Source organism: Electrona antarctica (genome assembly GCF_951216825.1).
Source record: "Electrona antarctica genome assembly, chromosome: 7".
Classification (NCBI taxonomy): Eukaryota; Metazoa; Chordata; class Actinopteri; order Myctophiformes; family Myctophidae; genus Electrona; species Electrona antarctica.
In genome coordinates, this window is record NC_136812.1 from 1570864 (window position 1) to 1587217 (window position 16354).

The following is a 16354-nucleotide window of genomic DNA, read 5'->3' on the forward strand; positions in this document are numbered from 1 at the left end:
CTGTCTGTCTGTCTGTCTGTCTGTCTACAGGGTCTCCTCCCCCTCCACACACACAGAGGTACCCCCCCCCCCCTCCTCCTCCGTCGCCATGACAACGGAACGCGACACACAGAGACTGGCCGTCTCCATCATCCAGTTCCTCCACGACCAGCTGAATTCTGGGAAACTGAATTCTGACGCCCAGGAGAGCTTAGAAGGTGAGCTCAGCTTGTAGATCGGCCATTTTCAAAAGATTTTATACATTTGGAAACGTGAAATGGGACATTCTGCATAATAAGCACTTTCTACTTTGGGTACTTTAGTTTAAAGGAGCATTCAGTGATTGGGTGATTTGGAAAAAACCAAGATGTGCACATGCACACGCTCTACAGTGAGGGAAGTACAACAGGCCAACAGCACGTGCACCAAGGCCCGCCCCACTCCATCATGATTGGAGGAAGGCCCCTCTCATCCTGATTGGATGAAGGCTTTGCCACCCAAAGCCCAAACCGAAACTAGGGTTTTTTGACTCCAGGGGCTCACTGGTGACAGGGAGGAACTCCTTATATGGTCAGCACACTCTATAGTAGGGAGGATTATCCAAAAAATAAGAAAAGATAAGTGATATTTGAATTAAGTGAAATCACTGAATATACCTACATTTTGACACCAATTATTCTGTACTTTTACTCATTACATTCTGAATCCCAGACTTGTACTTGTAACAGAATAGTTCTGTGTACTTGTAACAGAATAGTTCTGTGTACTTGTAACAGAATAGTTCTGTGTACTTGTAACAGAATAGTTCTGTGTACTTGTAACAGAATAGTTCTGTGTACTTGTAACAGAATAGTTCTGTTACAAGTACATTCTACTAGTAAGTTCTACATGGCAGTATTGATACCTTTACTTTAAATGTACCCATTTCTGCAAACTGTTAAATAAATACTTCAATCAAGCAATCAATCAAACAGCTGCTGAAAGTTGGGCTACCATTAACAACCTATATAAGGCAAAACATTCAGAATGCCATTATACTTTAAGTATCATGTGACATGTCAAACTAGTGCTTTTCATGATTCTGAATCCATTCCAAGCATTAGTTTTTGCACGAAAAACACTCCTTCAGTTAAAAATGGCCATATAGCCGTCATCACAAATGTGATGAGGTCAGCACATTTGGGCAATTGGCTATTACAGCATAATGACATTTTGGAAATGTTCCCTTATATATTGGTTGTTAACCCATTTTGGGCGGGAACCCCTTTTGGTGTTAGCATTATGTTATGCTTTAGCTATTGAAAAATAGCAGATCTACAAGCTCATAGCGCGTCACCGAGTGGCGCACTACGAGCCGAGTGGCGCGCTACGAGCTTGTAGGTCTGCTATTTTTGAAAAATCAAAGAACGACTGACATAGAAACAGCTTTTTCAGAAAACTGTCAGGATGTAGAAGACATTTTGGAAATGTTCCCTTATATATTGGTTGATAATGGTACCCCAACTTTCAGCAGCTGTCACAAAGTCTCCCAAGGGAGTTGGGTTGGAACACATTTATATGTGATAGACGCCTGTGAACACATCTGTGAAGAAAGCGAATGTATTTGTTGCACATTTGACCCCAGCCTAGAAGAACCTTGTAAACATGTCAACATGTTGGCTGTGCGTCAATGACCAGATGCAAGTGTATTTGTGTCCATGTTATCACAGTACATGTTTCAGTTTGATGGTCAACCTAAGTTTGCTGTTACTATTTATTGTTGTTTGTGACATTATGGATGTGGTGTCATTTGTTTTACAGTGTATGTACAGTGCATTTTAAAGTCATGTGTATTGTATTATATATACTAGTCCTTACCCGTTCTGAATATATGGTAACGGATGGGTTATGCATTATTATTATTACACACACACACACACACCATAGTATGCCTCCCGTGATGCGAAACGAAAGTCCTCCACAGTGTACTGTGATTATATATATATATATATATATATATATATATGTATATATATGTAGTATTTACTGTGGCTGTACACTGTAGAAAGTATTTTAATCATTGCAGTGGCTCTATACAGTGTATTTTAACAGTGCCATCATGTGGTCATGTGGTGTCATTACAGTGGCTGTACAGTGTCTGGAAACGGCCTTCGAAGTGTCCAATGACGACGAGAGCCTGGCGGTCCCTCACCGCTTACCTGTTATATTCACCGCTGGTCTGTCCAAGGTAATAAAACTACAGCTCCCAGTGTACCTGTTATATTCACCGCTGGTCTGTCCAAGGTAATAAAACTACAGCTCCCAGTGTACCTGTTATATTCACCGCTGGTCTGTCCAAGGTAATAAAACTACAGCTCCCAGTGTACCTGTTATATTCACCGCTGGTCTGTCCAAGGTAATAAAACTACACCTCCCAGTGTACCTGTTATATTCACCGCTGGTCTGTCCAAGGTAATAAAACTACAGCTCCCAGTGTACCTGTTATATTCACCGCTGGTCTGTCCAAGGTAATAAAACTACAGCTCCCAGTGTACCTGTTATATTCACCGCTGGTCTGTCCAAGGTAAGAAAACTACACCTCCCACTGTACCTGTTATATTCACCGCTAGTCTGTCCAAGGTAATAAAACTACACCTCCCAGTGTACCTGTTATATTCACCGCTGGTCTTGTCCAAGGTAATAAAACTACAGCTCCCAGTGTACCTGTTATATTCACCGCTGGTCTGTCCAAGGTAATAAAACTACACCTCCCAGTGTACCTGTTATATTCACCGCTGGTCTGTCCAAGGTAATAATTATAATACTAATAATATAGCTGCAAGCAGTGATAAGGTGGGACCAAGCAATAAGCCCTTTTAGGCTGCTCAACAGTGCCACTTTAGATCACCCAGCGGTATTGCAGCTGTTCGTACCGCAAACATACAGACGGAATTTGTACGTCTCTAAATGTTCTGATGAATTGAAAAGGGTGGACCCTATTGTAAACAAGTGTAATGCTTTATGGTGTCGTCCACTCACAGTTAAGTCTTTGTATTGAGTTGTACTTGAAATGTACTGTAATTCTGCAAACTGTTAATAAATACTTCAATCAATCAAACAGACAGAAAGACGAGGCATAAGTTATTCCTGCTGCCTGTTCAAAGTTTTCATTTTCAAATAATTGCTATAGCGCCCCCATTTGGCCAATTGGAGTAAGACTGGTTTCAGTACTATTTTGCATGACCCTCTACTATACTGTAAAGTTTCATAAGCATATGATGCTGCATGTATGTATGGACAGAAGAAGAATTTTCACAAAACGGCAATTTTCATTGGCTCATAAAACCTTCATTTTTTCACTTTACCGTAGAGGTCCAAAGTTCACGTGTAGAAATGGTGGTGCATTTTGATCAAAGATCCCGGGTGGAGATAGATTTTGAACCGTTTGACATATAATTCAAAATGGTGTGTTCCAGCTGCCCGTGGCCCCTCCCCCTGCCCAGGTGACGAAGGAAAGCCCCACCCCTCCGTTAGACACGCCCTCCGAACAACAGATCGCAGAGGCGGAGCTTCTGAAAACAGACGGTGAGGACATTTATTTTACTGTCGTTATTATCGAACTGCAAGTCTGAATGTCACCCTTCTTTCTTTTTTTCTTAAAATTTTTATCCCTCGATTTTGTAACCCCTGTGCCAATTATCTAATGTGATCCTGGGCTCTACACACCCTCCGCCAACCTAGTCCCCATATATGGGGGACATGGGGAGAGCAACGGACTTGAACTCATGCTTCCTTCATGCCTGAGTGTCCAAGTCGCTCCTTTACACCTGACAGGGGGGAGTTTCCTTGGTTGGACGTAGCGCGTGGAAGGAACACGTTATTCCAACCAGTTCCTTTCCTCTCCATCAGGCGCCCCGGCTGGCCAGGGGGAGGCAGTTTAGAGACCAGGATTACTGCATGTTTTTGTGAGGGTACCTACCCTAGGGGACACGGGGAGAACATGTGAGGGTACCTACCCTAGGGGACACGGGGAGAACATGCAAACTCCACACAGAAAGGCACTTTCACCAACCCCGCCTCGGGTATGGGCACTGATGACGCGGAGGAGGAAACACGCCGCCAGCACCCCGAGCGGGAATCGAACCCAGGACCTTCTAGCTGTGAGGCGACAGCACTACCAACTGTGCCACCGTGCCCCTGTCACCCTTCTTTCACTGTGAATGTTACTCTGAACCCATTTTGGACTGATGTCGATTAAAGGAAAGGCTTCTAAATCCTAATAGTTTTCTGAAAAGCCTATGTTTCTATGTCAGTGGTGCTTTTTCATGTCAAGGACCCCCAGAATTATCTCTATTGGGCCACGGACCCCCATCTCAAAATATGATGTTCCAGGGACCCCCCAGAAACAAATATTTTAGTTAAAAATGTTCGCTGTGAAATATATAAGATGTATAAGATTTGCACCACATTTTCACAACTTTTCAAAAATATCAGACCTACAAGCTCGTAGCACGCCACTCGGTGGCGCGCTATGAGCTTGTAGGTCTGATATTTTTCAATAGCTAAAGTATAACATAAGGGGTTCCCGTTCTGAATGGGTTAACACGAGAGAGACTCGGAGTAGAGTCGCTGCTTCTTCACCTGGAAAGGAGCCAGCTTAGGTGGTTCGGCCATCTTGTTAGGATGCCTCTCGGGCGCCTCCCTAGGGAGGTCCTCGAGGCACGTCCCACTGGGAGGAGACCCGGGGCAGACCAAGGATCACGTCCCACTGGGAGGAGACCCCGAGCAGACCCAGGACCACGTCCCACTGGGAGGAGACCCCGAGCAGACCCAGGACCACGTCCCACTGGGAGGAGACCCCGGGGCAGACCAAGGACCACGTCCCACTGGGAGGAGACCCCGGGGCAGACCAAGGATCACGTCCCACTGGGAGGAGACCCCGAGCAGACCCAGGACCACGTCCCACTGGGAGGAGACCCCGGGGCAGACCAAGGATCACGTCCCACTGGGAGGAGACCCCGGGGCAGACCAAGGATTACGTCCCACTGGGAGGAGACCCCGAGCAGACCCAGGACCACGTCCCACTGGGAGGAGACCCCGGGGCAGACCAAGGATCACGTCCCACTGGGAGGAGACCCCGAGCAGACCCAGGACCACGTCCCACTGGGAGGAGACCCCGGGGCAGACCAAGGATCACGTCCCACTGGGAGGAGACCCCGAGCAGACCCAGGACCACGTCCCACTGGGAGGAGACCCCGGGGCAGACCAAGGATCACGTCCCACTGGGAGGAGACCCCGAGCAGACCCAGGACCACGTCCCACTGGGAGGAGACCCCGGGGCAGACCAAGGATCACGTCCCACTGGGAGGAGACCCCGGGGCAGACCAAGGATCACGTCCCACTGGGAGGAGACCCCGAGCAGACCCACGACCACGTCCCACTGGGAGGAGACCCCGAGCAGACCCAGGATCACGTCCCACTATATGGCAGTCTTTTTGCCCACTGATTTATTTATTTATTTCGTGCAAAACAAATGCTTGCAATGGATTCTGAATCATGAAACCCTGTAGTTTGACAAGCTACTTAAAGCAGAATAACATTTTGTCTTATAGGTTGTTAATGATACCATCACTTATTTTAGCATTTTTGTTTCAACCAAGCCGAAGGCATGGGGAGAGAGTATGTTTTGCACTCCGTCCGTCCGTGTGTGTGTCTGTCCGTCCATCCGTCCGTGTGTGTGTCCGTCCGTCCGTTTGTGGACAGCTAATCTCCGGCACCGTTGTCTTGATCACAGCCATACTCTGCACACACACTCCCTGAATGCCACAGCTGAACCTCTGCCCCAAGGTTTTCACATTGGCCTCTTATAGCGCCACCAGGAGGCCGCTTTGTGCAAAACACGTTTTTGGACAGTACACCTACAGATTTGGTCCAAACATCACGCAAACAAAAACAGTTGAAAGCGTTTCTGTTGCCATGTGTTCGAGGTTAATCCCCTTTTTTGCCACAAAATGCCTGCACTGGAAGGTGGATGTTGTTGATTGGCCGGTTGTGGAAATGACCAGATATGGAAGTGTGTATGCTGATTGGTCGTGTTGTGTCGCCCGGACAGGAAATGACCAGATGAAGGTGGAGAACTTCTCGGCGGCCGTAGAGTTTTACTCCAAAGCCATCACCCTGAACCCCCAGAACGCTGTTTATTACTGTAACAGGTACGACCTCTGACCCCGGTTTACTACTGTAACAGGTACGACCTCTGACCCCTGTTTACTACTGTAACAGGTACGACCTCTGACCCCTGTTTATTACTGTAACAGGTACGACCTCTGACCCCTGTTTACTACTGTAACAGGTACGACCTCTGACCCCTGTTTACTACTGTAACAGGTACGACCTCTGACCCCTGTTTATTACTGTAACAGGTACGACCTCTGACCCCTGTTTACTACTAACAGGTACGACCTCTGACCCCTGTTTACTACTGTAACAGGTACGACCTCTGACCCCTGTTTACTACTGTAACAGGTACGACCTCTGACCCCTGTTTACTACTGTAACAGGTACGACCTCTGACCCCTGTTTACTACCGTAACAGGTACGACCTCTGACCCCTGTTTACTACTAACAGGTACGACCTCTGACCCCTGTTTACTACTGTAACAGGTACGACCTCTGACCCCTGTTTACTACTGTAACAGGTATGACCTCTGACCCCTGTTTACTACTGTAACAGGTACGACCTCTGACCCCTGTTTACTACTGTAACAGGTACGACCTCTGACCCCTGTTTATTACTGTAACAGGTATGACCTCTGACCCCTGTTTATTACTGTAACAGGTATGACCTCTGACCCCTGTTTACTACTGTAACAGGTACGACCTCTGACCCCTGTTTATTACTGTAACAGGTATGACCTCTGACCCCTGTTTACTACTGTAACAGGTACGACCTCTGACCCCTCTGACCCCTGTTTACTACTGTAACAGGTACGACCTCTGACCCCTCTGACCCCTGTTTACTACTGTAACAGGTACGACCTCTGACCCTTGTTTACTACTAACAGGTACGACCTCTGACCCCTGTTTACTACTAACAGGTACGACCTCTGACCCCTGTTTACTACTGTAACAGGTACGACCTCTGACCCCTGTTTACTACTGTAACAGGTACGACCTCTGACCCCTGTTTACTACTGTAACAGGTACGACCTCTGACCCCTGTTTACTACTAACAGGTACGACCTCTGACCCCTGTTTACTACTGTAACAGGTACGACCTCTGACCCCTGTTTACTACTGTAACAGGTACGACCTCTGACCCCTGTTTACTACTGTAACAGGTACGACCTCTGACCCCTGTTTACTACTAACAGGTACGACCTCTGACCCCTGTTTACTACTGTAACAGGTACGACCTCTGACCCCTGTTTACTACTGTAACAGGTACGACCTCTGACCCCTGTTTACTACTGTAACAGGTACGACCTCTGACCCCTGTTTACTACTGTAACAGGTACGACCTCTGACCCCTGTTTACTACTGTAACAGGTACGACCTCTGACCCCTGTTTACTACTGTAACAGGTACGACCTCTGACCCCTGTTTACTACTGTAACATGTATGACCTCTGACCCCTGTTTACTACTGTAACAGGTACGACCTCTGACCCCTGTTTACTACTGTAACAGGTATGACCTCTGACCCCTGTTTACTACTGTAACAGGTACGACCTCTGACCCCTGTTTATTACTGTAACAGGTACGACCTCTGACCCCTCTGACCCCTGTTTACTACTGTAACAGGTACGACCTCTGACCCCTCTGACCCCTGTTTACTACTGTAACAGGTACGACCTCTGACCCTTGTTTACTACTAACAGGTACGACCTCTGACCCCTGTTTACTACTAACAGGTACGACCTCTGACCCCTGTTTACTACTGTAACAGGTACGACCTCTGACCCCTGTTTACTACTGTAACAGGTACGACCTCTGACCCCTGTTTACTACTGTAACAGGTACGACCTCTGACCCCTGTTTACTACTGTAACAGGTACGACCTCTGACCCCTGTTTACTACTGTAACAGGTACGACCTCTGACCCCTGTTTACTACTAACAGGTACGACCTCTGACCCCTGTTTACTACTAACAGGTACGACCTCTGACCCCTGTTTACTACTGTAACAGGTACGACCTCTGACCCCTGTTTATTACTGTAACAGGTACGACCTCTGACCCCTGTTTACTACTGTAACAGGTACGACCTCTGACCCCTGTTTACTACTGTAACAGGTACGACCTCTGACCCCTGTTTACTACTGTAACAGGTACGACCTCTGACCCCTGTTTACTACTGTAACAGGTACGACCTCTGACCCCTGTTTACTACTGTAACAGGTACGACCTCTGACCCCTGTTTACTACTGTAACAGGTACGACCTCTGACCCCTGTTTACTACTAACAGGTACGACCTCTGACCCCTGTTTACTACTAACAGGTACGACCTCTGACCCCTGTTTACTACTGTAACAGGTACGACCTCTGACCCCTGTTTATTACTGTAACAGGTACGACCTCTGACCCCTGTTTACTACTGTAACAGGTACGACCTCTGACCCCTGTTTACTACTGTAACAGGTACGACCTCTGACCCCTGTTTACTACTAACAGGTACGACCTCTGACCCCTGTTTACTACTGTAACAGGTACGACCTCTGACCCCTGTTTACTACTGTAACAGGTACGACCTCTGACCCCTGTTTACTACTGTAACAGGTACGACCTCTGACCCCTGTTTACTACTGTAACAGGTACGACCTCTGACCCCTGTTTACTACTGTAACAGGTACGACCTCTGACCCCTGTTTACTACTGTAACAGGTACGACCTCTGACCCCTGTTTACTACTGTAACAGGTACGACCTCTGACCCCTGTTTACTACTGTAACAGGTACGACCTCTGACCCCTGTTTACTACTGTAACAGGTACGACCTCTGACCCCTGTTTACTACTGTAACAGGTACGACCTCTGACCCCTGTTTACTACTGTAACAGGTACGACCTCTGACCCCTGTTTACTACTAACAGGTACGACCTCTGACCCCTGTTTACTACTGTAACAGGTACGACCTCTGACCCCTGTTTACTACTGTAACAGGTACGACCTCTGACCCCTGTTTACTACTAACAGGTACGACCTCTGACCCCTGTTTACTACTGTAACAGGTACGACCTCTGACCCCTGTTTACTACTGTAACAGGTACGACCTCTGACCCCTGTTTACTACTGTAACAGGTACGACCTCTGACCCCTGTTTACTACTGTAACAGGTACGACCTCTGACCCCTGTTTACTACTGTAACAGGTACGACCTCTGACCCCTGTTTACTACTGTAACAGGTACGACCTCTGACCCCTGTTTACTACTGTAACAGGTACGACCTCTGACCCCTGTTTACTACTAACAGGTACGACCTCTGACCCCTGTTTACTACTGTAACAGGTACGACCTCTGACCCCTGTTTACTACTGTAACAGGTACGACCTCTGACCCCTGTTTACTACTGTAACAGGTACGACCTCTGACCCCTGTTTACTACTGTAACAGGTACGACCTCTGACCCCTGTTTACTACTGTAACAGGTACGACCTCTGACCCCTGTTTACTACTGTAACAGGTACGACCTCTGACCCCTGTTTACTACTAACAGGTACGACCTCTGACCCCTGTTTACTACTGTAACAGGTACGACCTCTGACCCCTGTTTACTACTGTAACAGGTACGACCTCTGACCCCTGTTTACTACTGTAACAGGTACGACCTCTGACCCCTGTTTACTACTGTAACAGGTACGACCTCTGACCCCTGTTTACTACTGTAACAGGTACGACCTCTGACCCCTGTTTACTACTGTAACAGGTATGACCTCTGACCCCTGTTTACTACTGTAACAGGTACGACCTCTGACCCCTGTTTACTACTGTAACAGGTACGACCTCTGACCCCTGTTTACTACTGTAACAGGTACGACCTCTGACCCCTGTTTACTACTAACAGGTACGACCTCTGACCCCTGTTTACTACTAACAGGTACGACCTCTGACCCCTGTTTACTACTGTAACAGGTACGACCTCTGACCCCTGTTTACTACTGTACCAGGTACGACCTCTGACCCCTGTTTACTACTAACAGGTACGACCTCTGACCCCTGTTTACTACTAACAGGTACGACCTCTGACCCCTGTTTACTACTAACAGGTACGACCTCTGACCCCTGTTTACTACTGTAACAGGTACGACCTCTGACCCCTGTTTACTACTGTAACAGGTACGACCTCTGACCCCTGTTTACTACTGTAACAGGTACGACCTCTGACCCCTCTGACCCCTGTTTACTACTGTAACAGGTACGACCTCTGACCCCTCTGACCCCTGTTTACTACTGTAACAGGTACGACCTCTGACCCCTGTTTACTACTAACAGGTACGACCTCTGACCCCTGTTTACTACTAACAGGTACGACCTCTGACCCCTGTTTACTACTAACAGGTACGACCTCTGACCCCTGTTTACTACTGTAACAGGTACGACCTCTGACCCCTGTTTACTACTGTAACAGGTACGACCTCTGACCCCTGTTTACTACTAACAGGTACGACCTCTGACCCCTGTTTACTACTAACAGGTACGACCTCTGACCCCTGTTTACTACTGTAACAGGTACGACCTCTGACCCCTGTTTACTACTGTAACAGGTACGACCTCTGACCCCTGTTTACTACTAACAGGTACGACCTCTGACCCCTGTTTACTACTGTAACAGGTACGACCTCTGACCCCTCTGACCCCTGTTTACTACTGTAACAGGTACGACCTCTGACCCCTCTGACCCCTGTTTACTACTGTAACAGGTACGACCTCTGACCCCTGTTTACTACTAACAGGTACGACCTCTGACCCCTGTTTACTACTGTAACAGGTACGACCTCTGACCCCTCTGACCCCTGTTTACTACTGTAACAGGTACGACCTCTGACCCCTGTTTACTACTAACAGGTACGACCTCTGACCCCTGTTTACTACTGTAACAGGTACGACCTCTGACCCCTCTGACCCCTGTTTACTACTGTAACAGGTACGACCTCTGACCCCTCTGACCCCTGTTTACTACTGTAACAGGTACGACCTTTCACCTCTGAACTCTCGGGTTCCAGGTTCGATCCCCGGCTCCCCCCCCACCCGCCTACGTGTCCATGAGCAAGACACTAAACTACTAGCCTGAGCTAACGCTAGACATTTCTGGCCTAGATGGGAGGGCCGCGGCTCAGATTTGCGCACACCCTGATCTGATTGGTTCACCGATCTGTCCGTCAGCCCCGGTCTCTCCTCCCCCCCCCCCCCAGTGCAGCACTGTTATTGTGTTGACCAGAAGCACTGGTAATGATTTCCTCACGGTGTTATTTTGACGCGTGCACACCGCTCAGAGCCCTGACGTCACATCATTTGAAGCGACGCCTACGCGGAAGGGTTGACTCCCACGTTTAGGCCAGTGCAGCCCATGCGGAAATCCAGGCTTTCATTTTTCGCGCAGACGAAATGAAAGCCTGGGTATCGAGGCTACTAAACTACAGACTGCTGTGACCATGTGAGATACGCACTCCATTGACACGTGTGTGTGTGTGTGTGTGTGTGTGTGTGTGTGTGTGTGTGTGTGTGTGTGTGTGTGTGTGTGTGTGTGTGTGTGTGTGTGTGTGTGTGTGTGTGTGTGTGTGTGTGTGTGTGTGTGTGTGTGTGTGTGTGTGTGTGTGTGTGTGTGTGTGTGTGTGTGTGTCCGTCCTTGTGTGTGTGTGTGTGTCCGTCCTTGTGTGTGTGTGTGTGCGCGCGTCCTTGTGTGTGTGTGTGCGCGTCATTGTGTGTGTGTGTGTGCGTGCACAGGGCTGCAGCCTACAGTAAGCTAGGGAACTATGCGGGCGCGGTGCAGGACTGTGAACTGGCCATCGGCATCGACCCGACCTACAGCAAGGCCTACGGACGCATGGGGTAGGATGTAATCTATTACTTTATTACAGCAAGGCCTACGGACGCATGGGGTAGGATGTAATCTATTACTTTATTACAGCAAGGCCTACGGACGCATGGGGTAGGATGTAATCTATTACTTTATTACAGCAAGGCCTACGGACGCATGGGGTAGGATGTAATCTATTACTTTATTACAGCAAGGCCTACGGACGCATGGGGTAGGATGTAATCTATTACTTTATTACAGCAAGGCCTACGGACGCATGGGGTAGGATGTAATCTATTACTTTATTACAGCAAGGCCTACGGACACATGGGGTAGGATGTAATCTATTACTTTATTACAGCAAGGCCTACGGACGCATGGGGTAGGATGTAATCTATTACTTTATTACAGCAAGGCCTACGGGCGCATGGGGTAGGATGTAATCTATTTCATTACAGCAAGGCCTACGGACGCATGGGGTAGGATGTAATCTATTACTTTATTACAGCAAGGCCTACGGACGCATGGGGTAGGATGTTCACTCTATTAACCCAATGTCTTCTAAATCCTGACACTTTTCTTGAAAAACCCTATGTGGTCCTTGGTCTGCCCCGGGGTCTCCTCCCAGTGGGACGTGATCCTTGGTCTGCCCCGGGGTCTCTTCCCAATGGGACGTGGTCCTTGGTGTGCCCCGGGGTCTCCTCCCAGTGGGACGTGGTCCTTGGTCTGCCCCGGGGTCTCCTCCCAGTGGGACGTGGACCTTGGTCTGCCCCGGGGTCTCCTCCCAGTGGGACGTGGTCCTTGGTGTGCCCCGGGGTCTCCTCCCAGTGGGACGTGATCCTTGGCCTGCCCCGGGGTCTCCTCCCAGTGGGACGTGATCCTTGGTCTGCCCCGGGGTCTCCTCCCAGTGGGACGTGGTCCTTGGTGTGCCCACGAGGGTCTCCTCCCAGTGGGACATGGTCCTTGTTCTGCCCACGAGGGTCTCCTCCCAGTGGGACGTGATCCTTGGTCTGCCCCGGGGTCTCCTCCCAGTGGGACGTGATCCTTGGTCTGCCCACGAGGGTCTCCTCCCAGTGGGACATGGTCCTTGTTCTGCCCACGAGGGTCTCCTCCCAGTGGGACGTGATCCTTGGTCTGCCCCGGGGTCTCCTCCCAGTGAGACGTGATCCTTGGTCTGCCCACGAGGGTCTCCTCCCAGTGGGACGTGATCCTTGGTCTGCCCACGAGGGTCTCCTCCCAGTGGGACGTGGTCCTTGGTGTGCCCCGGGGGTCTCCTCCCAGTGGGACGTGATCCTTGGTCTGCCCCGGGGTCTCCTCCCAGTGGGACGTGGTCCTTGGTGTGCCCTGGGGTCTCCTCCCAGTGGGACGTGATCCTTGGTCTGCCCCGGGGTCTCCTCCCAGTGGGACGTGGTCCTTGGTCTGCCCCGGGGTCTCCTCCCAGTGGGACGTGGTCCTTGGTCTGCCCCGGGGTCTCCTCCCAGTGGGACGTGGTCCTTGGTCTGCCCCGGGGTCTCCTCCCAGTGGGACGTGGTCCTTGGTCTGCCCCGGGGTCTCCTCCCAGTGGGACGTGGTCCTTGGTCTGCCTCGGGGTCTCCTCCCAGTGGGACGTGGTCCTTGGTCTGCCCCGGGGTCTCCTCCCAGTGGGACGTGCATCGACGACCTCCCTATGGAGACGCCTCAGAGGCATCCTAACCAGATGTCTGAACCACCTAAGCTGGCTTATTGAACTACATTATAATGACATTAGTTTTATTTAACTATGTATAATTGTGATACTATTTAACAGCTTGGCTCTGCCCAGCCTCAACATTACTATAGTAATGTATATATTGTATTATATGTTTCAGCTTGGCTCTATATATATTGTATTATATGTTTCAGCCTGGCTCTGGCCAGCCTCAACAAGCACACAGAAGCAGTACATTACTATAGTAATGTATATATTGTATTATATGTTTCAGCTTGGCTCTATACATATTGTATTATATGTTTCAGCCTGGCTCTATATATATATTGTATTATATGTTTCAGCTTGTCTCTATATATATTGTATTATATGTTTCAGCCTGGCTCTATATATATTGTATTATATGTTTCAGCTTTTCTCTATATATATTTTATTATATGTTTCAGCTTGGCTCTGGCCAGCCTCAACAAGCACACAGAAGCCGTACATTACTATAAGAAAGCTCTGGAGCTGGACCCCGACAACGACACATACAGATCCAACCTGAGGATCGCTGAGCAGAAGATGGAGACCCAGAGTCCTGTAAGACCCTAAACCCTAACCCAGAGTCCTGTAACACCCTAACCTATACCCTAACCCAGAGTCCTGTGAGACCCTAAACCCTAACCCAGAGTCCTGTGAGACCCTAAACCCTAACCCAGAGTCCTGTGAGACCCTAAACCCTAACCCAGAGTCCTGTAACACCCTAACCTATACCCTAACCCAGAGTCCTGTGAGACCCTATACCCTAACCCAGAGTCCTGTGAGACCCTAAACCCTAACCCAGAGTCCTGTGAGACCCTAAACCCTAACCCAGAGTCCTGTGAGACCCTAAACCCTAACCCAGAGTCCTGTAACACCCTAACCTATACCCTAACCCAGAGTCCTGTGAGACCCTAAACCCTAACCCAGAGTCCTGTGAGACCCTAAACCCTAACCCAGAGTCCTGTAACACCCTAACCTAAACCCTAACCCAGAGTCCTGTAACACCCTAACCTATACCCTAACCCAGAGTCCTGTGAGACCCTAAACCCTAACCCAGAGTCCTGTGAGACCCTAAACCCTAACCCAGAGTCCTGTGAGACCCTAAACCCTAACCCAGAGTCCTGTGAGACCCTAAACCCTAACCCAGAGTCCTGTAACACCCTAACCTATACCCTAACCCAGAGTCCTGTGAGACCCTAAACCCTAACCCAGAGTCCTGTGAGACCCTAAACCCTAACCCAGAGTCCTGTGAGACCCTAAACCCTAACCCAGAGTCCTGTGAGACCCTAAACCCTAACCCAGAGTCCTGTAACACCCTAACCTATACCCTAACCCAGAGTCCTGTGAGACCCTAAACCCTAACCCAGAGTCCTGTAACACCCTAACCTATACCCTAACCCAGAGTCCTGTGAGACCCTAAACCCTAACCCAGAGTCCTGTGAGACCCTAACCCAGAGTCCTGTAACACCCTAACCTAAACCCTAACCCAAAGTCCTGTGAGACCATAACCCAGAGTCCTATAACACCCTAACCTAAACCCTAACCCAGAGTCCTGTAACACCCTAACCTAAACCCTAACCCAGAGTCCTGTAACACCCTAACCTAAACCCTAACCCAGAGTCCTGTGAGACCCTAACCCAGAGTCCTGTAACACCCTAACCTAAACCCTAACCCAGAGTCCTGTGAGACCCTAACCCAGAGTCCTGTAACACCCTAACCTATACCCTAACCCAGAGTCCTGTGAGACCCTAAACCCTAACCCAGAGTCCTGTGAGACCCTAAACCCTAACCCAGAGTCCTGTAACACCCTAACCTATACCCTAACCCAGAGTCCTGTGAGACCCTAAACCCTAACCCAGAGTCCTGTAAGACCCTAAACCCTAACCCAGAGTCCTGTAACACCCTAACCTATACCCTAACCCAGAGTCCTGTGAGACCCTAAACCCTAACCCAGAGTCCTGTAACACCCTAACCTATACCCTAACCCAGAGTCCTGTGAGACCCTAAACCCTAACCCAGAGTCCTGTGAGACCCTAACCCAGAGTCCTGTAACACCCTAACCTAAACCCTAACCCAAAGTCCTGTGAGACCATAACCCAGAGTCCTATAACACCCTAACCTAAACCCTAACCCAGAGTCCTGTAACACCCTAACCTAAACCCTAACCCAGAGTCCTGTAACACCCTAACCTAAACCCTAACCCAGAGTCCTGTGAGACCCTAACCCAGAGTCCTGTAACACCCTAACCTAAACCCTAACCCAGAGTCCTGTGAGACCCTAACCCAGAGTCCTGTAACACCCTAACCTATACCCTAACCCAGAGTCCTGTGAGACCCTAAACCCTAACCCAGAGTCCTGTGAGACCCTAAACCCTAACCCAGAGTCCTGTAACACCCTAACCTATACCCTAACCCAGAGTCCTGTGAGACCCTAAACCCTAACCCAGAGTCCTGTGAGACCCTAAACCCTAACCCAGAGTCCTGTAACACCCTAACCTATACCCTAACCCAGAGTCCTGTGAGACCCTAAACCCTAACCCAGAGTCCTGTGAGACCCTAAACCCTAACCCAGAGTCCTGTGAGACCCTAACCCAGAGTCCTGTAACACCCTAACCTAAACCCTAACCCAGAGTCCTGTGAGACCCTAACCCAGAGTCCTGTAACACCCTAA

General features: G+C 49.2%; 1 protein-coding gene across 6 annotated transcripts in view; it reads left to right on the forward strand.

Annotated features, from left to right (window-relative positions):
* Window positions 1-16354, forward strand: part of LOC306927081 (small glutamine-rich tetratricopeptide repeat-containing protein alpha-like) — a 35307-nt gene that overhangs the window by 4180 nt on the left and 14773 nt on the right. For all 6 annotated transcript variants that reach the window (XR_013790483.1, XR_013790484.1, XR_013790485.1 and 3 more), the window contains exons 2-7: window positions 31-197; window positions 2103-2206; window positions 3435-3543; window positions 6071-6170; window positions 11901-12005; window positions 14107-14242. Coding sequence is in view for 3 of the 6 variants with exons in the window: in XM_079506719.1 (XP_079362845.1) it covers window positions 89-197; window positions 2103-2206; window positions 3435-3543; window positions 6071-6170; window positions 11901-12005; window positions 14107-14242 (663 nt within the window). In the remaining 3 variants the exon portion in view is untranslated. The remainder of the gene's footprint in view (window positions 1-30; window positions 198-2102; window positions 2207-3434; window positions 3544-6070; window positions 6171-11900; window positions 12006-14106; window positions 14243-16354) is intronic.